Source organism: Coptis chinensis, chromosome 1 (assembly GCF_015680905.1).
Source record: "Coptis chinensis isolate HL-2020 chromosome 1, ASM1568090v1, whole genome shotgun sequence".
NCBI lineage: Eukaryota > Viridiplantae > Streptophyta > Magnoliopsida > Ranunculales > Ranunculaceae > Coptis > Coptis chinensis.
Window position 1 is genome coordinate 76,883,982 of NC_141456.1, and position 26,983 is coordinate 76,910,964.

Genomic DNA, 26,983 nt, shown 5'->3' on the forward strand with positions numbered 1-26,983 from the left:
CATATTGTTCGAGCTGTGATGCTGATGGGTTTGGCCTGGGGACTCTACTACTACTCTTACTCTTCTTAGTTGTGTAAAATGATATGAGTTTACCTTCTGTGTTGGAAGATGCAAGTGCAGAAGGGGATCATTTTGTGCTTATTGTTACATTGGTGCATTCCTCTTCTTGTGTGAAAGTAGATCAAGTAGACCGAATTAAATTTCCTTCCGTCACATTCCTCAACTTTCTTCCTCTTACTTTGCCTGCCCACACATTAAATTTCACCACTCCTTTTTACTTTGTTTGTTCCTTGATTTAAAAACGGAATACAAGTAGACACCGTGACGCACAATCTCTTCAAATGAAAAGTATCGTGAAAACTTGATACACAACATTACAAGAACGAAGAACACCGCATATTCTATATACAATACTCGTTACTAACAGACTCACTGACTGTGCACTTACACTAGTAATAACTAAAATGACTAAGATAAATCAATACGTTCGTCATAATAAACAATCACAACCAACGTGCTATACAGCCAGCTTATGTTGAGCATTCCATGGGTCAGACCTGCAGTTGGTCAATGCTGTCCAGCCCCTGTTACTTAGTTCTAATCTTAAGTTGTACTCACGAGTCCCTGTCCAAAGCAACGGTTTAGATTTTGGTTAAACACGAAAAACTAAAAGATGGTAAATTCAGTATCAATTCTGACAAATAAAACTAATTGCAATTACCCCTCCTTAGTATTGTGTCACCTGCCCATATTTTGAACTCCAGCTTTTCAACTAGGAACATTTGTTAATAAGAATACATCAGAGAAGCTCCAACATAAAGCACACAATTTAAAGCTTCTACGAGTTAAGACAATTGCCAGATGAATAAAGAGCAATGGGAGGGTACCTTCTGAACAGCATCTGCAGTGCCAAGAGAGTCCAGCCTTTCCTTCTTGAGCAAGTCAATTTGAGCATTCATACGACCATTTTGTTCTTCAACCTGAAAGCCAAAACACAAAAAGATACTTGAGAACACAAGTATAGATTGGTCCGAATACAGAAGGTCCATTGTAAAAGAAGAATAGAAGATCTATTGAACTATATCCATCTCTTCGTTTGCATGAGACAAAAAAATACATTTCTTGAGTCGGTCATCCATAGACTCTTTTTCGCGAATGAGTTCCTAATTGTTGTAAAACCATTTGTATGTACGTTAAGATGTTTCATCGGATTGTATGATAATTAGGACCCATGGATCTCAAATACCACCAATGCCGTTCCTACTTAACAGTGGCGGCACAAATTGGCCGACGCATGAATCAGACACCAGAAGGCCACATCCTCAATAAAGGATGTAGACCGGAAAATACTTGGACGGCTGTGATAAAGATTGGGTTACGAGGATTTAAACGAAAGAAAATTGGGTTAGAGGCATATTTGGAGGGAAAAAAACCTAGGATAAGAAACTCTGACCCAATAACACCTCTCCCATTTTCTTCTTCGTGGTCCAGCCGTACCAAACAACCATTTGGGGAATATTGACTTCGATATATTGCCATGCTGGCAAGAAATTTCAAGTTTTACTGGCACCCCGCCATACATAGAGCACAAAGATTCCTTGTGAGATAATCATTCGCACCAAGATTCTCCCACCGAATAATCATCAACATCATGGTGAATATCGAAGCAATGGACAGTAGATTTGGATGCCCTCACGATCCACCAAGACAAATATCCCACACCTCAACCACATTTACAACAGAATCCGAAATACATTGTAGGGGATTCTGATTTGTCTAATAGTGAGCTTTCTTTCTAATCCTCCAACAAATCTGTGAGCTGGTGAAACTGTATCAAGAAAAACTTATTATTATAAAACTCTGGCTCCTAAGCAACAATGTTGGATGAACACCAGAGACGTCATACATTTGCATGCAAGAATCCCATTCGGACTTGGATCAGGAAGAAAGAAGCGCTACAAAATGAGTTTGTTCCACACATATGAGAGGGAATTGTTCAATAGGAATAACAATCGAAAACAATTTTCGTCGTCAGTTCAAACCTGTGATCATGCTGGCCACACTAGATTCAAATGTCCAAAGCTGAAACCACAAGTTTTATCTCATATACAGGTGAAGAACAAGCCGAGCAGTCTTCAACTTCAATTTTGAACCCTCAAGCTAAGCTGGTCCACCAACAGAGGTGCTTATGGTTGTTGCTGCTAGTAGGTTACCCCCCTTTAAGTCGATTGCAAGCTTTTCCTAGTTCTGGTGTATTATACAGTGCGTGTTCTTGTGCACCATGTGATGAAGCCCAACCTGTGGTAATGCAGGCTCCAAGCATCCACTAGAATTTCTATTTTGTAAACATCTTAACTAGTACTGCTTTGTTTTAAGAAGAATTTGTCAACCTACTGGTAAATAAGGAGTTTCTAAATGGAAAATTAGTTTGTGTTTATAATAACTATAGATCAAAATAAATGCCCTTGTGCAAGTTCAAGGGTTTGGTCTCAACTCTTGTGCTTTCTTCAATAAAATTGAGTGGTCTTGCTTCCATGTTTAAATTACCTTAATTTGCCACAATAACAGGCCAAGAAACTTATTACTAATTAAATCAAAACTTCTCACCTTTGCCAGCATGCTTGTCAAGTGAGTGATTTCATCCTTCTTGGCCCCCAACAACTCTTGCTTGACATCAACCAAATTTGTCCTACATTAGCCATCAAATGTATCAACATAGGGAAAATTATCAATCGTATATGCATGCTCTCACTTAAACTGCACAATTACATATTTGTGGCCACAGGCCAAAAGAAACTTCTGCTTTCTCAAGACACCAAACATTGACTTCTCTTAAAAACCAATTTTCCCCATCTAGAAACCAACATAGGAATATAGGATTAATTCTCTCAATACTTATGAGTTGATTTCTTTGCATGATTTGGTATAGAAAATTTTGCTCATGGCCAATAGCTTGTTGTAATGTGATCTACAAGACTAACCAAGATCATACAAATAGGATGAAGAAATTTATTTCATATCTAACGGATGAAAATCAAACAACTTTTTTCCCAGGGAGAAGCATACAAGACAATTTGTTACTGTCACATGAGATTCTTAGAAGCTACCAGAGGAGAGGGGTGTCCCCAAGGTGAACACTTGAAGTTAATTTAAATAAATAAATCAATCTACAACAATGTACATTGGGAAGCTATATAAGATTTGTTGCACAGAATGAGATTTCCTTAAAGCTTTATTCAGTGGATCCTTGCGTGTATTACTACTCCAAGCTACTAAATCCTTGTAAATGGATATCATGTTGGTTTTTTCTGTGCAGTTAAATCGCTACTCGTTTGAGGAGAGAGTAGCAAGTAGGTGTAATCGGTCGGGGATTAATCGGCATTAATTGGGGGATTTTTCATAACACTATATTTATTTACAAATACTTATTAAATATATTTAACTTTGAAATACCAACATAATGGAGCCAATTAAGAACCCAATCAATTAATAAACAATTAAAACACTCAATCAACTAAAATAAATATGTTTAAAGTGTAGAACTTTACAGAATTGAGGGTTAATCGAATCGTCGAAATGCCGAGTTTGATGTTTAACAATGAAATAGTTGAAATGGTGAATACAATTCTCGGCTAATCAGCTAAATGGCACGTATTAATCGGCTAATCGGGACTAATCGGCCGAGTACTCGGGGAGTTTTTGAGCCCGATTGTGATCAGGGATTAAATTGTTAATCGGGTGAGCTAAGTAGCAATTACTCACCGATTACTCGGCGAGTACTCAACGATTTAATAGCTCAAGGTTTTTTACAAGAGAAGAACGGCTTGCGACAAGGAGACCCTATGTCTCCTTATCTCTTTTTGCTCATTATGGAGATATTAGCTGCCATGCTCATGAAAAGGAGACGAGACGAGAGAGAAATTTCAAACTCCATCCAAAATTTAAGAACCCTGTTACATACGTTTTGCTGATGCTTGATGTTTTCCCGTAGGGCTATATTCAGGACTGCATGTGAATATTAATGGATCTAGCATTATATTTGCACGACTATCTCATGATGAAGCAGAAGCTATTGGCCACACAGCTAGGCATTAATCTTATCAAACCTCCATTCAAATATATCTAGGTGGGTTCCTCATATAGCTGAGATTGGGAATTCGTAATTGCCAACCCCTCGTTGAGAAAATGACTTCCCGGAAAGCTATATGGCGTATCACATGCCAGGAGACCACAACTGATAAAAAATATGCTGACAAGTATGCAAGTGACTAAAGATATATTTTTGGTTAGTGAATAAGAGAAGATGAAGAGAGAAAGACTATATGGCTTTAACTGGTTTCGGCCTTCTCTCAGACAGCTATAAATACAAATCTGACTCCTAAATAACTACAAAAAGATTGTAGATGGTGCCAAAACATCCCACCAACTAAGCAACTACTTGGCACTAGTGGAAAGCCACTTTGCCAGCTAAGCAGCCTTCTGGCACTTCACTAAGCAGCCTTCTGGCACACGAAGTGCCAGAGCAAAACCAAATGTAGAAGCTCAGCTGGCACCTTCGCCAAATCACTGCAAATAGGGGGTTCCTAAGTCTAAGGTTTGGGGGCCAAAAGCTAATTTGTTTAACTGCCGCCAGAACGCAATTGTACCAAAAGGATTCCTCTTGGCGAAGCTACACACCTTTTGGCAGTTTTAACAAACAAATTCAGACGAGGAGAATCTTGTGTCAGAGGTTGCCTGCTTAATGAGCCCCTGCCAGCTGGCTCACTAACTGACCTCTAACACTTGCCAGTGAGAGGCCAGCACGTGGAAGCACCTATGGCTGCCACATACTAGCCAGAGGACCACAACAACCCCTAGAAAAGCATCACTTGGGAAAAACATTGGGGAGATTCTCCCTTCTCTTGCCTTCTTCACAAAAGCTTTCTCTCTCCTCCTCTTGTCACAGCTCACCCTTCCCTCTCCAAGCCTGAGCCCTAGTTTCTCCTCCATTTCTAGTGATTTGAGCATTCCACCTCAGCATAGCAAAATACATTGTCCACAAAGATTAATCTACTCAATTACAACTAAAGGCTCATTGTGGCATTGCTGAAGCATAACAATGAAATCTGAACATTCAAAAGTATATCCAAGACTTCTGAGTCTCATAGTTTAGTCCGAAAAATTGACACAGAGCAAGAAGATTACAGGAAACAAAAAACCGAAGAAGAAAATTATATAGAAATGAGGAAAAACAAAGAATACTAGGTGACAACCTGTTTTTGGGGTGATTGAAAAAAGAAAAATTAAGGACAAAATGATCAAGAAAGGAGAGAAAAGATGAAGAAACTAACCAGAAACAAACCGTGGGAGAGTGAGACCAAGTTCTCTTGTGACTTGTAAAACAGATAGAACAGATGTAGGGCTAAAAGACCCTTTTTTAAATTGTTCCTCTTTTTTAGTTTTTCACTGACATTTTTATTCTATCATAAGGGATACATGTGGTATTTATGGGAGGGATAGAGCCATTCCTGACCCACTGCCAAAATGTAAAAAGCCATATCTCATCGCCATATCTCATCCTACCAGTTGAATTACGAGCTGATGTTTTGTAGATATGATCTCCCCACCATGAATAACATGCCCACAAAATTTCGGCATATTCAAATATGTCTAACCTAATTAAATGTTATTATGAATTCAGAAAATTCTGGACTGTTAAATAAATATTCAAAATTGAACACTAGTTTTCGCAAGGTTAGACATATCCAAATAGGATGAAATTTTGTAGGCATGCTATCCATTATGAGAAGATCATATCCACAAAAAATCAGGTCTTAATTCAATTTATACGTCAATGGAGTGGCTCTATCGCTCCCCATTTAAGTTTTTAAAGGAATTAAATATATGTTAAGAAAGGGAGAAAATTGCTAAGGGCCTGGGTCATATGCTGAAAATGGTTGCCTGACCCTGGGCGATCGCCTAGGCTCTCATGCGCCTGGAATCTCTAACTAGTGCCTAGATTGAGGCTCACAAGCAGCGCCTATGCCTGCATACGCTTGCACCACTATTCGTGTCTGAGGTTTGTCCTACAAGTTTAAGAGGATGTGTTTGTGGTCTGCTTCTCCGAAAATATAAGTTATCTACACCTAACCAAGGATAATGTGCTCCTAAAAAGTTCGTGTTTGGTGCTTCTTGGATTTCAACGTTTGTGGTTGTCATTTTAAATTTGAAGTTGCTTAGGTGCTTAAGAAGCGTGCTCATCCGCTGTTCACTGACTGAATCATATGTTACAATTTCCCATACAAAAGCAGATTATACTTACTTTTCACTAGACAGACTGTCCAGACTCTGTTCCTCCACCAGTTGCTCTATGGTATCTAGTGCTGTACCAACCTGTAAGGGATAAATTGGAATACCCCAGAGTGTCACCAAACATAATAATGAGATTACAAATGATAAATCTTTAAGACTTAAACGACATTCCAATTATATGTTAGTGATTAGCGTTCCCTCATTTCTCAGTGATAGTACTAGTCCATCTGAATATATTACACATACCAGACCTTGCATAGATCCTGATTCCCTTCAGAAGTTCTATTAGTAAGAAAGGATTGGTCTGTTCTTAAATCTTCGTAGTAAAACGCCCAGGCCCCTATTGCCTAAATTACTACACAGATTTCAGTCCCCTTATCTTCTCCCCATTTCCCATCTTCAATATAGTATATTAATATATTATACATTCTTTTATTTTATATAAAAGTATTTATAGTTTAGTATTAAGTAATCATTACTCAGGATTAAGAAACCAAAGAAGTACAAACACTAGGCAGTTATAGTACAAATCAACTGACTAAGAAACCACAGAAGAACTAAGAGCAATAGCCTAATAGATATGGACTGATCTATGTACTCAGGGGCGGGTTAGGGTTAGGTTGAGGCGAGGCAAGCCGTGTTAGGTGTCCCAGTTAATGCCTTTGACAGCAACAGGCAACTATTTTCACTGAATATTGTCGGCTTGGTTATTCATTGTCTGCTTTTGTTATTTTCTAGTTCTTCATCTCTAGGCTAAATACTATACTAGAGTAGGAAACCTACAAGACACAACTCCAGAGTTTTCTATTTCTACTAGTACCAAATCAAAGTGAGCCATGAGGCAAGAGGAGACCATAAGGATCCACGAGCAGCTGCTTGACATCATCTCCGCCGACCGGTGATATCATCTATGCCCACCAGTAACATCATCTCCTAGAATTTTACTGATTCTACTCAACTAAACTTAAAAGCATTTACTTCATTATTAAGATACTGAGCATTTATCTAACTGTGGTTACGACAAGTCTTATCTGTTGGATATGATCAGGTTCTAAGTTAACATCCATACTGCCATCAGTGATTCTGGTTCTGGTGAATTGGATATATGTTGCTAACCATATCTTTAAGCAATGTATTGAAACAGTATATCAATGAAAGAGAACCGGCTAATTCGGGGAAATAGAACCAGTGAACCAAAATGGCTGATTTTGATGTCTAATAGCATGCTAAATTTCAACTACGAATGCTAAAATAATCTCAAAAACAAATATAGTAACCTTAGCAAAAACGCACCTGGGTTTCCATGCAAACAGACTTGAACTCTTCCTACAATAAAAAATATATATTTCCGTTCAGAAAGTTGAACTTGAGCTTCATAACACTCATGTTGGCTTTGCAAAGTACAAACAGAAAAGAGGAAAAGTATAACCACAGTCTAAATGCCCAGATACAGACATGGGTACCAACACGGTTATTGTAAGATTAACAAAATTTATTGGTCATTCGTTAAGTTAAATATGGCTGGAGCATGTGATGAATTTTTCTAAAACATTTCTGAGTCAACAGTGGTCAGCTGGAAGCCTCGGGAATCTATTCAGGTTTGAACAGGGTTGAGAAGTATATTATCAAAATATATGTTATTGATTGCAGCTGAAATCAGTTTTGAAATAATGTTTTAGAATAAAAGTTTTAGCTGAAATTAAACTATATGTCATTGATTGCAGTTGAAATCAACACCCAAAATTAGTGTTTCAAGGGAAAAACGAAATTACATTAACTGAACTCAATAAAACAATCAATAACCTTATACAACCATCTAGCATTGAAGGCCTACACTCTTTTAAATAATAAAACTAGTTCCTTATTCTAATTAAAATCTAAAAAGAAAACTACTAAATGGCCTGTTACTAATCCTAATTAAAGTACGACTCCAAAATTTGAAACTAGTTGTAAAATAAAATAGCAACTAAAAGATCTGTTTTCCAGCAAGTCTGACATCATGCTGATGTCAGCGTAGACGCTCTTGCATCAACCTCTCCTGCTTGAAATAATTTTTCTAGAATTCAATTGCATATGCACGCTCCAAAATTGAGCAAAACCCATATGGCCATATATATCACCCTCCCTCGGTTGCAGAAAATTCGTCCTCGGATTTTGCCTATGTATCCGGTCACATAATAAATAGCCACCATGATATTGCAACACTATTTGGAAGATTCCACCTACAAGAAGCATGTAATTGCAATGCAGAAAATATGCACTATGTTTCACTATTCACTCCTAGAAAAAAGTCCTCAAAGTTGGACAGAAAAAGGATCAACATAATCATTTCATGCTTGCTTCATATCACTAACAACATTATCTTGGCTGATCATCTTCGAATCAAATTTCCATATACCCAAAATATTCGATCCATTCCTAGACAGAAAATTTCTTTGAGACAATGGTCAGCAGATTTTAACACCAAAAAGGCAACAAAGAATGGCTTATAGCTGACCTTCTCGCAATAATTTTGTCAAATTCCCAGTCCTACATGACCAGTGTTATCAAAGTCGTACGATTCTCGACTTGAATCGTACGACTCAAGTTGAGTCGTAATCAAAAAGATCAAAATCGTACCAACAAATCGTTAATAACAGAAATCGTTACAAAATCGGGATTCACATCGCAAAATCGTAGGAATCGGAAATAATAACGATTCCAACGATTCAAAAAGACAGCAACAGCACAAATCAAGAACAGAAGAAAAAAGAAGAGAAAAAAGATAAAGAAATCAAAGAACTTACAGGTAAGTCTTCTACTTCTTCTTCTTCTACTGCTACTTCTTCTTCTTCTTCTAATTCTACCTCTACAAAAGTTTTTCTTTTTTTCGCAACTCTCCTCCTTCTCAATCTTTTTTTTTTTTTTAACAAAGCCACCCACCTAAGGGTCAATTTTATAAGACACGGGTCATGGGTCTCTAATTTTATAAGACCTGGGTCGGTCAGGTCCATATAATTTTATAATTTTAGCCCATATTTTATTCCGAAAATTAGACCAATTTCAACAAAATTTCAGCTTTTTTTCAGAAATTTCAACCATTATGTCTCCATGTTTTCAGAAATTTCGAAAATTAGAGTATTATTAATGTGGAATGGAGATTTGGGGATTTCTCTTAGGGTGATTAGTAATTTTCTTATGGTATATTTATATATATAAAAAATTTACAACCCCGATATATAATATGGCTTGAATCTTACGATTTACGATTCGATACGATTTACAATTCGGTAAAAATGGAAAACGATTCCCATTTCGATTCAAGAGTTGACAACATTGTACATGACCCATTTGAATTTGCACCGACCAAGGAGCCACTTTTTATCCATATGACTTCGCCTTAGACTTCCGACATCTTGTTTGTGATGTGATCCAGTTGACATAAAAGTAAAGACCTATTCTCGAAGCCAGCATAAAGTTTGAACAACACACTTTTCCATGTGGATTTGCCAAGTGCCGTTGTTTAGTAGAAAAATCAATAGATGGAGTGGCAGTGGGGTAGACTTTGTAGACTCCTTTTAGTTTCTTCTCAAATTCTTGGTGTTGCTGATGTGTATGGTGAAATGGAGTGAGATGCAGCGGGGCTTTCTAGTGGTGACAAACTTTCCCACCATCAAATTCATTACCACACCAAAGAAGAAATTAATAGATTCGGTACTGAAATCCAAAACCTTAAAGGCTATTGATTCACTTAATCCCCCAAATTGAATATCTCTCTCATGAATTCGATCTCCAATCTACTGATCTCTCTAATTTGCACAGGTTTGACAAGAACCTGAGTATGCTCAATATCGTCCTCAAAATCCTGTTTCTCGTGACTGACTTGCTTGTCACAATACTAATGAAGACGCGATACAAGGGCTTTGCCAATTCCTTCATTCGGCCACGTCTTTGTCAATAAATTTTGATGCTTTTTATTGTGCAGCGAAAGCTCCACCAATGATGGTGGGTATGGGTTGCAAAAGCTCCACCAGTGCCTCCCTTAGTTTATTGGTCACCTTCTTCTAATTGATCCAACAGGCTGTGCACTAACGCTTCTTCCATCTGTTCTAGTCGAGCAACCCTAAGTTTAGGGATTAACACTAATCCAAGAGTTCTCCATGAATTCTTCATACACTTCAACCAAGAATGAAGTAAGCTACGATACAACTCGGAAATTTCTGAAATCTAATACCAATTTGATAAACACTCGAGGCAGAAGCAACATCGTAGATTAAACCCCGAATTAATATTGATGAACACCCAAAATTAGAATTTAAAGGAAAAACGAATTTCCATTAATTAAAAATATATGGAATTAAACAATCAATAACAACTAGAAAATAGGCCCATACAAATTTTGTGACAAATAGTATGTTTTAATTGGAAAAGGATTCTGTTTTAGTTGAAAACTCATTTTATTTCCTAACAAATCGGTTTAATTGTGCTTTAAAAGCCCATTTTAACAATTGACTAAATATAGAAGTGTGATTCTCGTTTTAGTAGGAATAGGACTCCCGTTATTATTTAGAAGTGCTAGAATTTCCTTCTTCAATATGGGGAGACATTCCCGTTTTAATAGAAGATGAAGTGGAATTTTAATAGAGCTCAAAACATACATTGGGTGCGAGTTTTAATATTAAGATATAGATTCCTTTAATTAATAAAATTTTCCTAATTCTAAATAGATTCCAAAAAGGAAAATACTAACTAGCTTGTTACTAATCCTAATTAAAGAATGATTCCTAGATTAGAAACTAGTGATGCAATAGAATAGCCACTAAATTATATGTTTCCAGAAGAAAGTCTGACACCATGTTGATGACAGCGTAGATGCTCTTGCATCAGAAATTACCATTCTTACTAGGGCGTTGTATCAAAGTATCAAGATCCTATCGGCTTAAACTTACAGTGTCACAAATTAAGAAGGTTAAACCAACGATGTCCCAAGCATTAAAAGTCTGGCGAATGGCTAGATTCCACAAAATACCACTGCTAGCTCTAATCATGCATTCACTAACTGCACCACCTTTGAGTTCGGTCATGTTGAATAAAGTTCCCTAAGAGGTCTACTACCAAACCAAGGGTTTGGGTGATCACATTTTTTTTTAATAATGCAAGTCTCTCTCAGGATCTTGTACTCTTTTAACATATATTTTTCAAATCTAAATGCAAATATATCGCATCTTTGAGTTTTAAGTTCGTGAAGAATCACTAATTTGAGGTTCTTCTTTAAATGTAAGTTTAGTATTTATTTACTTCATTGGTGTTTATCTTACTTCCTGCTTCTGCGAGTAAGTTTCATCATAATTGACACGGAAGCAGGAAGTAAGAAACACAAATGAACCAAATAAAGGCTAAACATTAATTTAAAGAATACTGCTTAAACAAACATTTTTTTTTTTAAATCCATAAAAATTAAATTTAATTCCCAACAAAAGTGTTACATTCAAGATAGCTAGCACTTAGCAAGGAGCTAAGAGTAGCTAACTACATTCTCACATGACTCTCATATAAAAACAATTACAAAACTAGTGTATCCCGATTACAAATGAAATCAAGAAATCTCCCAACTCCCTAAAAATGAAGACGTTCCTCGACCAATCATACACTAGCTCCATAATATTCACCAACATCTTGTGCATATCCTTTTCCCTGGTCTCAAACACTCTCCAATTGCATTCCAACCATATCCCCCACTCTATTGCCTTTAGGATGATGTTTTGCAAGCCACTTAACTCTTGGAGAATGAGCCTCCATGAAGAAGTCGCCACCAAGAGGTCACACAGGCACCACCATGGCTTTATTAAAAGACGAGAAGAACACCTCCCAAAATCGCTTAGATACCGAACAAATTCCATGACATAATTTTTGGCTCATCAACAAACATTTTCATCCCCATAAAACTCACTCTCCACACACTCTTCCAACTCCCCAAGATCAACCTGATCGTCCTGTCCATCAGATACTAGCAATCTTACGTCCACTCCTTCTAAATCTTCTTCAACATCTCCCTCCCTCTTTTCTTTGAGAACTTTTTCAAATACTTACTTTATTCACTCACGATTTATTTCCGCTTGTACTCCCAGATACTCCCCATTTGTATTACTTCTTCAAAAGCCTCACCTAAATTCAACACATCTTCATTACTGTTTCCCCTTCCACAACAACTCCTTCCGGCAGACTCTCTCTCTTGCCCCTTCGACTTTTCCTCTGTCAAGACTGCCGCCGCCCATACCACCCAAACAGCCCTCACAATTCCCCACTCCCACATTACTACCCTCACCTTTTAGCAACACTTGAACAAACTATAATTAAACAAAACTCAAATTGAATTAAATCAACCTTAGATTCATAAATAGGGGATAATGGGATTGCACCCTCACACAGATTTAGCAGTCACAAAACACTAGTGAATTCTATGGCTTAAGCCCTATTTATAACTATCCTAAGGTTTCCAAATCCAAATAAGAAACCAACCACTAATTGGATGATCCTATGCCAGAAAGCAATACTTAAATAAAAAATAAAGATACTTCCTAAGACTAATTGGAATATTCAAACATATCAACCCATTACTAAGCAAAAACGTGATTTGCTATTTATATCAGTTTCGAAAGAGACAATGTTAGAGGTGGAGTCAGTATTTGTACATTTTGAGTGTTTAGTGGGGGCAAAATTTGTACACGAAGAATGAGTTGTCAATTCACTTGACGACCAATACACACACGATTATTATTACTGGAAAACCTCTGTTTACAGTAGTTAACATGTCTATAGCAAACCAAAGTAGCTAGAAACTCTGAGAGGTACTCCAAAATTCAACTATTACATCCCACGCCCATAATACGAAGGCAAACACCATCATAGAGGATAGGATATATACACTTTGTATGTGTGTAAGGGTAAGGCCTAAGAATAAAAACTTATTTTACAAAATGAAAAATACCCGTTTGCATTTTGCACATTTTGCAGCAGAGAGACTTTTCTAGTTTACAATACAATGTTTGAATCAGGAGACCAACCACGATAATGAAACAAAAGACGCAAACTGAAATTATTGAGAAAGTACCTTAATATTATCGTGCATAGATGTGATGACCTGAAATATCATAAAGCACAAGATAGCAATTATGAGATAAAGAGTAACTTAAGGCACAACAATCATTTTAAATTCAGAAGAAATAAAAAAAAAAAAAGGGATCGAGAAAAATGATACCTCGGTGAATAAACGATGGAGAGCCATTTGGTTGGCTCTGTCAAAAGTTGAAAATGCTTTAAGAAAGTCCTACAAAAAACATGGACCCACTTCACAAAATGAAACTATAGATAATATGAATGCATGGGGAATAATTAGGGTACCTCTTTGGAGCAAGTTGTTAAGAGAGAACGAATGGCCAGATGGAATGACTTGTTTAGATTGGACTGTCTACTTCCAGGCGAAGGATATTTACCTACCACTTGCTCCATATATTATTATGCCTAACAGAAATTAGATTCGAGAAGAGAGTCTTCTTCACTTCTTCTATGTCTCTCACGTAGTGGGCTTTCTCTTTTATTCACAGGCCCACGGCCACTACTTGTATCCATTCATGAAATTGGACTTTCATCCCATACTGATGAACAAAACCCGTACCTTAATTTCTCCTCCCCCGTCAGTATAATAAGGTAACCACTTTTTTTTTTTTTTTTTTTTTTTTTTTTTTCAATGTCTATATGTATGTAATGAAATCCATAGCATTTCTATGAGTGAAATAAAGTCTCTTTTGGTTCCAAACATAAAAAATATCATAATTCCTAATGAAATCAAATTAACTAAATCTATTACATCAAACTTTCTCTTAGGGTTTTATTTAATTAACTCTCCAATTGAAAGTGTTACCCCATTGTCATTAGAAGTTATTTCAATAACAAAGAAGTAAACATAGGAAAATAATGGAAATGGTGGGAAAAGAATGGAAATGGAGGAAGAGAAAGTGAGTTTTATTACTAAAAGCTTCAAAGAACTACATTATTAATGATGGCTAGTCCTCCTCTAACTAAAACTAAAACATGAAAATGGAATTGAATGAAATTATTTTGCTTCCCACACTTGACTTAAAACAAAACGAGTGGGGATCTACACCTAATTGTCAAACTTGTTTTTCTTATTTTCTTCCTTGATTTGTGCTCCATGTTTTGTGCCATAATTTGGTCCATGTTTTGTACTCTATAATTTGTGTTAATTTGTCTTTGACTTGTTTCATATACCTTGAGAATAGGCAAGCCCAACAAACAAACCCAAAGTCTAATGGGTTTTAGTTGGGCCTGGTGAGCTTCTAATGGGTCAAGTAGGAATACTTTATCTCCAAACAATATTTTGACATTATTTCATGCTAAAATACATGTTATGCTAAAATTTTAATGTTGATTGCCAAAACCTATATAAACATGAAAATGTAATTATTTCACATTTAATAAATATATAATTGGCTAAATTAAATTGTTTCTATGGGGTTTATATCACTATTTTGAGTGCTTATCAAGTACCATTAAAATGTTCTGATTGCAGTACAACCATTATGTATCTTCCTCTTTAAATCCCAACTGTATGTAGCCTTGGACGTTAATTACGGGAGCAATCAATTTTTCAATGCATGGAAACCCCCTAATTAACTGACAGTCCAACACAAAACCCACTAGTCACCTTGATTTTAGTCCCTAAACTAACACTACTTGTTTGTTCCACTAAGTTTAACAAAAGTTTCAAGCAATGGGAATTAGTAGTACTCGATCTCTTTTAGATTTGATGGGATTTCTCTAAGGTCAGAGTTTTAGGGTTTCAGGACTACTTCCATTCTCTCTATGCCTTAGGTGGGATTTTTCCTCTCAGAAAGGTAACCAAACAAAGTCATGGAGGATAATAGTTAAAACCGGAGATGCAAGCCGCAAAAGACACAAAAACACTCTCACAAACATTTGTGTATCGATATTTTTTTTCCAAAACCACATGGCTACCCTGGGTTTGTTTCCAAAATAATCTCTTAAAAACTAAAGAATATTAATTTGAGTATTGATCAAAGGATCATACGTTCTGAATATGAATAGCCACTAAAGCCTTTACCAATTTAGAAGTCTAGAGAGGATGTTTGACATCAACTAAAGCACCATCATATGTGTGAACCAGGTTCATTATCTTAATGACAAAATTAGGCATAGAGCGTAAACATTGGTATTATCCAGTTATTGCCCTTAGATTCTTTATTTCCAATTGCAAACCTTAGTAACTCTCTTATTGTCGTTCTTTATAAGTTTTATCTTGTGCGCATTTTTAATATAATGGATAAGAAACTTCAGCCTAAACTCTTCCACTCCACCACAAAATGTCTGTCCAACACCAGTAATGACTCCAACATCAAATTTACACATAATTAAATAAAAATAGATGGAGAACAACTTAAAAATAAATTTATTAGATATAACAAATAAAAAAGAAATGATGAAAACTAAAACTCAAAAACAAATCTTACCTCGAACTCAATTTTGAATGTTGGAATCCATATATTTAATTAAGAAGAAGATATGAATGCGACAATAAGAGTCTTACTACTCTCAAAATAACAAAAAAATTTAAATATTTGAAGGTAAGTAACGACTGACTACATAATGTGATATTAATTTGTCTGCTGATGCATAAGATGTTTAAAGTGATTCACTTTTGCTATGGAAGGGGTTTTGAAATTTTGGTTTATGGATTTACTTGTTAGGTTAGTTAGATATTGATTTTATGTGTTTTGTGTAGGAGAATGGAGATGAGATGATAAGACGATGTGGAATATGTCAAAGATGTTTAATGAATATTTCTGATGATCTTTATTGATATAACCAGCAGATATATATACAAGAAGGAGCTCCATAAATACAGAAGATCTCCTAGAACCACATATCTAGGAAAGGATAATACTCTTACTAAGATTACAAGATACTTCTTAATACTAATAAAGTAACAAATATTCCAACACTCTCCCTCAAGTTGGTGCATGGATATCGCACATGCCCAACTTGACAAGAGAGTCAATAAACACACCTTGCTAGCCACAACTTTAGTAAGGACATTTGCTAGTTGGTCTTTAGACTTTACAAATGGAAAAGTAATAATTCCAGCTTCAAGTTTCTCTTTGATAAAATGTCTATGAACCTCCACATGCTTCGTCCGATCATGTTGAACAAGATTATTAGCTATCTCTATAGCTGACGTATTTTCACAATACAGATTTATTTCCACTTTTGGTTTAGAACCCAAGTCCTTCAACAAATTTCTTAACCACAGCAACTCACATACCCCATATGCCATACCTCTATATTCAGCGTCAACACTTGATCTTGATACTACTGACTATTTTTTTACTCCTCCAAGTCACAAGGTTTCCACCTACAAAAATGAAGTATCCTGAGGTAGACCTTCTGTTGTCAGCTGAACTTGCCCAATCTGCATCAGTGTAGCCTTCTACTTTTAGGTGATCATGATTCGAGAACAATAAGCTTTTACCCATAGCAGATTTCAAATATCTCAATATGCGCTCTACAACATCCATATGATGTTTACATGGGTCATGCATGAATTGACTCACAACACTAACTACATACGCAATATCTGGCCTGGTATGCGATAAATAGATCAGTTTCCCTACAAGCTTTTGATATCTCTCCTTATCGGTTGGAGTTGCATTCAAACACGTAAACATATTGTGGTTCTGCTCAATGGGAGTATCAACTGGCTTACATCCGAGCATTCCCGTCTCAGATAATAAATCAAGAATGTATTTCCACTGGGATAAGAAAATACCATTCTTTGATCGGGCTACCTTAATCCCAAGGAAATATTTAAGGTCTTCGAGCTGTTTCATTTCAAATTCAGAAGCCAGATACTATTGTAAGCTATAAATCTCCTCATGATCATCACCTGTCACCACCATATCATCAACATAGATAATCAAAGCAGTGATTTTACCTCTTCTGTGTTTTAAAAACAAAGTGTGATCCAAGTTGCTTTGTTTGTAGCCGAACTTCTTCATAGACTTGGTGAACCTGCCAAACCAAGCTCTTAAGGACTATTTTAACCCATACAATGCCTTCTTTAGTTTACAGACCATTGTTGTATTTGAGTATTCTGGTATACTTGGGGGAAGATCCTTATATACTTCTTCAGTAAGATCTCCATGCAAGAAAGCATTTTTTATATCAAACTGAAGAAGAGGCCAATCTTTATTAGCTGCTAATGACAAAAGTACTCTCACTGTATTGAGTTTAGCAACCAGTGGAAAAGTTTCTTGATAATCAACATCATAAGATTGTGTATACCCTTTCACAACCAGCCGAGCTTTGTATCTCTCAATAGCCCCATCTGCTTTGAGCTTGACTGTAAATACTCATATGCACCTCACTGTCTTCTTTCCCTTTGGTAAGATTACAAGTTCCCTAGTGGCATTCTTTTTCAATGTTGCCATTTCTTTTGCCGTAGCTTTGGTTCATCTAGAATCTACTAAAGCTTCATGCATTTTACTAGGAATAGAGACAGATGATAACTGGAATACATAAGATGCATATGACTTGGACAACTTGTGAGATGACACATGGTTGCTTATGGGATATTTCACTTTAGCTTTCGGATCAGGTTCATATTGAATTGGTGGTTGGCCACGGTTAGATCGAGGTGGAAGATGATATTGAACTAGTTCAGAATTAATACTAGGTACATTAGCATCATGAATATTAGAATCACCAACATTGAGTATTGGAATCAACAATAATAGAGTCAAGCGATACCTCTAATGGGTGTCTTCTAGAGAAGATTGGATTAGTGGATCCGTTGTAGGAGGTAATGTACTATCATGGACTTGATCTTCACATCTTTCACTTGAGCACTCAGTGGAGGTTCCATGCATTGACTTTTTCTATTGAGTTTTTGTCACTAGGTGTTTGTGGTCTCAATAAATCAAAGACCATTATATCATCATGATTTTGAATTTCATTTATATTCTCCCTCTGAAGTGAAGAATCAGTGATCTATGTATAAAAAAGGTCATGTTCATAGAAAATGGCATTCATTGAGACAATTTTTTTTCAGAAGATGGATGATAACACTTATAACCCTTATGAGTTGAGCCATACCCAACAAAGACACACTTTAATGCACGTGGATCAAGTTTGGAGCGTTGTTGTGTATGTAAGTGAATATACACCACACACCCAAAGATATAGGGTGCTAAATGAACAATGGGCGGAAGCGTACAATAATCATAAAGCACATCTAAGGATCTCTGAAATTGGACAACACTAGAAGGTGTACGATTCATCAAGTAAACAGCAGAGGTCAAAGCTTCGCCCCATAAGTGAGATGGGACATGACCACCAATTAATAAAGACCGAGTGACCTCTAAAAGATGTATGTTTTTTCATTTTGCACCCCCATTTTGCTGAGGGGAATTAGAGCAAGAGGTTTGATGTAGAATACCAGCCAAATGCATAAAGCCACTAAATTCCTTTTTGAAATAGTCACCCCCATTATCAGAGCGAACAACCTTTACAGAGATTCTAAACTGTGTGATCACCATCTGATGGAAAAGGGGAAAAACTATACAGACATCACTTTTATGTTTCAAAAAATATACCCAGGTCATCCGAGTGCAGTCATTGACAAAAGTAATAAACCATTTCATCCCGTTATGTGGGGCAGGACGTGGGGCAGGACCCCAAACATCTGAATAAACTAAAGAAAAAGGAGCATCAACTCTATTATCACTCGAAGAGAAAACAGTACGATGGCTTTTCGCCATTACACAGGTTTCACTAGCAAAATCAGAAAGATTACAACCATTAAATAAAGATGGAAATAATCTCCTAAGATAACCAAATGAGGGATGTCCTAGTCGTTTATGTCAAAGCCAAATCTCGCCTTTATTTTTATTAACCTTATCGTCACTCATAACATGAGCTTGGACTCCTTGATTGGACTGTTGAAAGCCATCCTCCATATAGTACAATCCTCCACTTTGTTTACCACTGCTAATCCTCTCCTTGGTAAAGGTGTTCTGAAAAATACAGTGAGTAGGAAAGAACAAGGCAACACAATTATGAGATTTGGTTAATTGGCTAACAGAGAGAAGGTTACAGTTTATTGATGGAACAAATAAAACATCATGGATAGATAAAGAAGGGGATAGAGGTACAGTGCCAACACCAACAACTGGAGATGACACACCATTAGCATTAGTAATGACTGATTTAGAACAACTAGAGGAGAAATGGTTAAATTTATAGCGATTGCAAGTCATATGATCAGTAACACCCGTGTCAATTATCCAATCATTATTTCTAGTAAAAGCAATAAGAGCAGAGTTAGATATACCTGACTGGGCAACAAATCTGGCAGCAGTGACTAAGTAACTCTTCAAGTTAGAAGACATGACAACATAATCGTTATTGGTAGGTAAGTCTGTCATTATGATATAAAACACAAACAATGAACTAGATTAATAGACAAGAACGATAAGGAAAAAGAGAGTAATAATTACAATCTGATATAGTGTAACAAATTGTATTATATGACCAAAAAAAGAAACCAAACACCAAAAAAAAAAGGCTCTGATTCCTATAGTAATGTGGTAGTGGAAAGAAAATCGGAGTTGACTCTTGATACCATGTCAAAGATGTTTAATTAATATTTCTGATGATCTTTATTGATATAACCAACAGATATATATACAAGAAGGAGCTCAATAAATACAGAAGATCTCCTAGATCCACATATCTAGGAAAGGATAATACTCTTACTAAGATTACAATATACTTGCTAATACTAATAAAGTAACAAATATTCTAACAGAATATGGATGATGGATGGTTGTCGTTGGTTAAAACACATAAGATCAAAACCTAAATATTCCTCAATGAGTAAAGGATGAGTAGGGTATCAATCCACTTCTGATTTATATCAATGTGAAAGAGGAGAATGGAAAGGGGTTTTGAGGGATTAAAAACTATGGTTGTAGAGATTGGATTAAGCTAATACTAATACTAAATTAAGCTATTATGAAATTAAAATAATATGAGAAAGAGAATTGAATCAACTAGTACTTTTGATTCACAGACTTTTTGCTTCATGGTTGTTCTCATGAGTAGACTACAATTGGGCGATTAAGCAAGTGTTGATGCCTCCTCTCAAAATGGTTAACCAATGAAAACAGATAAAAAATTCACCAAATGTTTATTGGAGCCTCCTCTCAGATCATAGATGTTCCTGTAAAAATTATAGAGCAATTGGAATTCTACAAACCCTCCTTACTGGCTGTTGTTCCAGAAATTTAAGTGTTGACAAATGACAGAACGCACTGGAAACAATTAACTAGTTAGGTAGTCAAAACAATTCTATAAATACTCAAATTTTTACTGTAAACTACTTACTTAGGAAAGAACCTCTTGTAAAAAATTTAGAATTTTCCAAACTGCCTAAGTCACCTCGCGCATCTGTTTTTCCAGAAACTTATGCTTTGAAAACCGAAATGCAACACTGTAAAGATGGAATTAGTTCATTAGGTAAAACAACTACAAAAAATATGAAAGGATTCCAGTAAATCACTAACACCTTACAGATTGTGCCTAAAAACTTTCAAAGTTTTCTAAAATTTAAAAATACGTTTACCATAGTGTTCTTTAATGTGAGTACCGCAGTGTCAAGCTGAGGGCGGGCGCCCTAACTTGTTTCAAGGCAAAAGGGAGGGCGTGTGCCACCTAATCTTAACCATTGAACTTGAAACTTTCATGGATGACTCACATAGACGTTTGTACAACTTTTCTTTAGTTGTATGCTCCAACCGGCAGTCAGAAAAAATCGACAATAAGAATATCTAGTAAAAAATTAACAAAAACATGAAAAACAATAACGAAAAATTAAAAGGGTGGGTGGGTTGAGAATGGGGGATTTCCCCTTTGATTTAAACAATAAATTCTTTGTCTTGATATATTCAAGATGGCAGTGGTGCCATTTGATAATCACGAATGTATAAGAATACCTATTAATGTAAAAAGACAAACAATCACTCAAATAAACACGAGTTTAAATCAAATTTTATGCATTAATATTGGTGATTTTATTGTTTGAATCAAACGTCGCCAAGCTGTGAGGTTCATTGTGTTCAATAGGGCAGGGATCGGGTCGGGTTCGGATCAGATATAGATATATCCGAATCCGAATCCGAATAGTTTCATAATATCCGAACCCGAACCCGATTATATCCGAACCCGACCAAATCCGACTAACTCGATTAGATAACACTAAAAATTCAAAAAAAGCCCAAAAAATATATCCGAATCCGAATTCAAATCCGACAAACCCGAACCCGAACCCAACCCGAATAAGTAAACGGATATAAAAATTAACCCGAACTCGAACTATTCGTGTTCGGGTCGGGTCGGATTCGGGTCAAACCCGACCCGATTCCCTGCCCTAGTGTTCAACCACCTCAAGACACTCCTCATTTTCCGATTGATGAGCCCTACTTGAAGGTTGGCCAAAGGGACTTTTTGCTCAAACCCATATTCATTACTATTAGGAACTCGAGCATGTACAATCATTAATAATAACCTCAATTCCCAATAAAAACTGTCATACTTACTTATTGTTTCGTCGACAATGTTAAGTTGGTTTAAAGCATGTTTCTAACGAGCTACCACATTTTCTTTAAAAAAACTCCGTTTTCTAGGATAACTAGTGCTTCAAATCTCTTCTTTAAATAGCTCAGTACGAACTTCTTTCTTCTTCAAACCAGGTTGTCCATGGCTGGATGTTGTACCTTCTCATGCCCTCCAAGCAAATAGTGTTATAATGGTTGCTTCATTAATAACCCAAACTATAATTGCTCTTTTTGGAGTCTTTTACTGTTTCTTAATCATGTTCAAGAAGTCAGTTTCTTCATCGATTCAACAAAGGGACTTCTTCATCAAGTACCTCAAAGAAAAAGTTGATCTCTTTCTCGAGGATACCCCTTCCACCATGCACATTAATCCTTCAAAAGAAATATCCACATCACAAACTCTCAATTTCACTTCACCACCAACATATTTCATCACCTCGTATTTATTTGCTTTCATGTCCCCATTGTAGTGAATAAGAACATCCATGGAAGTTCCTGACAACCATGCTAGTACCAACACATCCAAATAATAGTTTGAAAAAAGAAAATTTCTATTTTTTCCATATAAAAACATCCCACATTTAAGACTAAAAAACATGGAAACGAAAAACATTTATGATGGGGTGACATTTATGACGGAAACCATCTTAAATTTTCTTTAGGGTTAACGAGTATTACCCCCCCTCCCCAAAACACAAAAAAAAAAAAAAAAAAACGGTCAACTCAAGTTGATTTTTTATTTTTTTGTACTTGGGGGGGAGGAGACCCTAATTTCCCCATCTAGGGAGAGGGGAATCCTAATTGGCTCATCTAGTGGAGGGGTAATACTAGTTAACCCTTTTCTTTAACATTAAATATTCAATCCACATGGAAACTAGTATCATGTACTTCCAAATAAACTTCAAACCTCAAACAAACAAAACAATACCTTTATCATATTAATGTGTGAAGTTTTCCTCCATGTGAATGTGTGGTGTGTGATGTTCTCCTCCCCCATGTGAATGTGTGTTGTGTGATACGTAAAATATGGAGCCAAAACAAAACCTGGCCAAGACGACAAAGCTAGGTTCAAAAACAACAAACAAACAAACAAGGGTACAATACCTTTATCATGTGAATGCGTGATGTTCTCCTCCATGTCAAACCTTAAAATATTCGAAAAAAGAGAAGACAATGAGGAGGAAGAAGGAACCCAAGGAAAAATTTAGAAAAACTATAAAAATACATAAACCATCTTTTGGTCTTTTGTCCTAATGTTTTTGCACGAAATACAAGGTAAAAATTGTGAAGGTAGTGAGATAAAAAACAATAGAAAAATAGCTTAGAGTATGTTAATTTGTTGCTTCTTAATAAACCTTTTGTTTTGATAACACATATGTTGCTTTTTGTGCTAACATCCAACGGTCATCTTTCACTAGTAAATCAAATCATTAAAGTACAAAAGGAGAGAGAGAGAGAGAGAGGCCATGTGGCTTTGTCCTAAAATATGTTAAAGGGCAAAAATGTCCAAAGTCGCGTTGAAAAGTTAAAATTGGGAGCCGATGTCTAATTGGGAACAAATTGATATTATTGGTGTCTATTTAGGAAATTACCATATATATATATATATATATATATATATATATATATATATATATATATATATATATATATATATATATATATATATATATATATATATCTTTGTCTTCTGCCACTCTTATAGTGACACTCTTATCTCACTCTTCTCCTCAGCCGTCCGATCTCGCCCTCTAGATCTGAAGATCTAATTCACCCAATTTACCGATATTTCAAAATTTTGGTTTATTTCAAAATAAAAAAAAATGAAAATACCAAAAACACGAAATTGGGTTGGGTTCTCTCTCTCTCTCTCGGCTTCTTCTTCTCCAATTTGAACCAAGCTTCTGGATTAAGGTATTTTCGAACATTTAATTCGTTTGATTTGTTGTTTAATTAGTAAACAACAAATTGGGTATATTGTTGGATGTTGTTTAAACGGTTGAACCTAGTAAACTTTATTCTTGGCAATTGTTTAAAACGCGAAATTGGGTGAATACTGTAACAAGTAAACAAGTTTAAAACACTTGGTTCAACCGTTTATTGGGTATGAAATTATTTATATTGTTGTTTGGAACAAGAAACTTGGAAGTAAACAAGTTTCTGTATTTGAAGAAAACATTAGACAACCGCGTGTATGAACTTTATTCAAATTGGGTAACCTTCTGTGTAGTGAATTTATTTGAATTGGGTAACCTTTATTCAAATTGGGTACATGTAATAATTTTGCAAATTTAATTATCTTTGAATGGTATTTAATTTAATTAGCTTTAATGGTATTTTCGTTGCCGTATTCTTCATGCTTTAATGGTATTTTCGTTGAAGTTTGAATGTTATTTAATTAGCTTAAACTCGTGATTCTTCATGCCGTGATTCTCGTCCGAGTTTTGAAACTCGTCGAGTTTTGAACTCTGTCGAGTTTTTTTTAAATTCGGTGAACTAGCATATTCGAACTAGCATATTCGGTGAACTCATCAAAGTTTTGTGAACTCACGAGAGAGTTTTAAATTATGTGAGAGTTTTGAACTCTGTCCGAGTTTTTTGAATTCTGTCGAGTTCGTGAACTCGGTCGAGTTTTAAATTATGTCGAGTTTTGAATTGCCGAGTTTTGAACTCTGCCGAGTTCTAAATTCGCCGAGTTCGGTGAATTTCATCAAAGTTTTGAACTCGTCGAGTTTTAAATTCTGCCGAGTTCTAAATTCTGTCGAGTTCGGTGAATTTCTGTCGAGTTTTGAACTCGGTGAAAGTAGCATATTCGTGAACTCGCCGAGTTCGTTGAATTAGCATATTCGTGAACTCTGCCGAGTTCGGTGAAGTAGCATATTCGGTGAACTCGTCGAGTTCGATGAACTCTATCGAGAAGTTTTGAGCTAAAGTGGATTGATCCGGTCGACATGGCTAAGCTGAAAAAAGAAGGGAGTCCTATATATTCTATACTGTATTGATGGCTCATTTTGGCTCACTTCCTCGATATGGGATCGAAAATGTTAAGTACTTTCAGATTTCTTAGAGAGGTAGCGGGTTAGTCGCATAAGCAATTCGACCTCTTATAGGGGATGGGGTTTAAAGCGACTTCTCTAGAGGGGCAGCCCGTAAGCAAGATTCTAGGCAAAGCTTAAGTGGGGATTTTGGTCTAGCCATTAGAGATAGAGAAAAAGTTGAGCCAACCAAGGCTTTGGTAAGAAACCAAGAATATGCTTAACACACCCAAGTCAAGGGCTACGAGTGGGGATTTCTAGGAGATTCAAGCCGTGGCGCACTAGCTTTAGTCGGCATAAGAACAAACAACTAAATGGATATCCTTAGCCTTTTGTTAGCTTCGGTGGTCCGAGTCTTCTACGGGCATCTCTTCTTTATAGCTTTATAGATTATGAATTCGATTTAGAACACGCAAGAAAAGCGTTGATGGAACCATGCAAACAATGCTCATTAACTCACTAGCGTCCCCAATCAAATCATTCCAAAGTACTTCCCCATGCCCCATTTCGAACAAGCTCTTGGTGAAAAAAAGATCGGCGCGTAGTCCGAACGAAGATTATCCGTTGTAGTTATTTCCTTTTTCTTGAGAAAGCTCGCGAGTAAGGGAATGCTCGTGTAGTCGACACTTGCACTAAGCTTTTCAGAAAATCTTCCAAAGAACCGACGACCGAGTCCGGCCGCTGAGTGATAAGCACCGCTAAACCTCGATTCGGTGCCTAATTTCTTCCATAGCACCCTTTATTAGAATTAGAGCCAGACCGGGTGTATTGATCGGACATAATGCTCCCCTTTTCGTCATAAGGCATGGTTTCTCACGCCTATAATGATGATCAAATCACGATCATGGGATAGCCCGGTTCTAATTCTATATGGATTAGAATTGAAATTAAGACCCCGCTTATTTAGTTCCGGATGATGTAGAGCCAATTCAATTTATTTCCTTAGGTTCCTAGCTCTCCTCTCTCTCGGGGGGTGGAAAACTTTCATATCAAAGGGGTTAGCTCTATCGAACGAAGGTTAGGTTTTCAAAGTGGTAGGCTTAGAGCCGAAGAATAAAGCTAGAAAAGTCTACCGGCGGTAGTCTTTAGTCTTTGCAAAAAAAAGTAAATGCTTATTTCATCTTTATTGAGATGAAATGCAAACGCCGGTGGTGCTGGGGTCCAACTTCTTTCTTTTTGTTTGTATTGGACTTGCCGACATATCCAAACGTAAGTGAGTCGGAATCAAGCTCTTGTCGCTCGTCCATTCAAACGATGCTATAACTTAAGAAAGAGGGCAGCCCCCTCTTATAATAATAGTAGATCATTTTCGCATGCTATCCATTTGAATTGTTTTCTCCTCCCTTTCCAGCCCTTTTTTCGATCATTTTTGCATTATAGTCCTCCTCAACTAAACAAAAACACCTAAGATTAATGTAAGAAGGTCTATCCCTTCAATCCACTTTGAAAGCCAAGCAAGCTCGGGTAAATGGCCTAGAAATAAGAAAAGACCACTGAAAAATAGCGGGTACTAAGGGTTTGCTTTCCTCTGGGTAGGCTATCTTTGAAAAAGTACAAGCCCAAAAAAAGCCATAAATGAATAAAAACGAAAACAAATATTCCGCTCGGGATTCCCAATACAGTAGTTTTGTCGCTAGGTGCGGACATGATTGCTATGAAAATACTTATCATGAAATAAAAGAAGAATGAAATTAGAAATGCCCACTTCGTGCGCCTTGATAAGCTCATAAAGATGATGCAGGCCCCCGACAACAGGGCGGCTAGCTTCAGGGGTTCCATGAAATAAAAATCTTCATAGTAGAATAATCCAAAGAGAAATTGAATAATGAGATTGGGTTCGCATGCTTGAATTAGATTGGGTTTTTTTTGTTAGTGTGTGGAGGGGGGATTTAATAGAGTATAGTTTGCCTAGATAGCATGCACACCTTAGATATAGATTGGCATGCACACCGCCTTATTTCGTTCTTT

General features: G+C 36.4%; 1 protein-coding gene across 1 annotated transcript; it reads right to left on the reverse strand.

Moving 5' to 3' along the window:
* Positions 1 to 254: 254 nt before the first annotated feature.
* Positions 255 to 13,873, reverse strand: EMB3006 (embryo defective 3006). Its single transcript, XM_086605763.1, has 9 exons — positions 13,672 to 13,873; positions 13,529 to 13,597; positions 13,382 to 13,411; positions 7,585 to 7,617; positions 6,302 to 6,372; positions 2,608 to 2,689; positions 888 to 980; positions 722 to 772; positions 255 to 624 (listed from the first exon to the last, which is right to left on the reverse strand). The coding sequence occupies exons 1-8, from the start codon at positions 13,777 to 13,779 to the stop codon at positions 728 to 730; spliced, it is 531 nt and encodes a 176-aa protein (XP_086461889.1). The 5' UTR covers positions 13,780 to 13,873; the 3' UTR covers positions 255 to 624; positions 722 to 727.
* Between the last annotated feature and the right edge of the window lie 13,110 nt (positions 13,874 to 26,983).

Excerpts from the sequence above, each read along its gene's own strand:
- EMB3006 (XM_086605763.1), bottom strand. The coding sequence starts at position 13,779 with ATGGAGCAAGTGGTAGGTAAATATCCTTCGCCTGGAAGTAGACAGTCC. Across the intron at positions 13,412-13,528 it reads TCCATCGTTTATTCACCGAG|GTCATCACATCTATGCACGA; the intron begins GTATCATTTTTC and ends ATGATATTTCAG. Across the intron at positions 7,618-13,381 it reads CTATGCACGATAATATTAAG|GAAGAGTTCAAGTCTGTTTG; the intron begins GTACTTTCTCAA and ends TTTTTATTGTAG.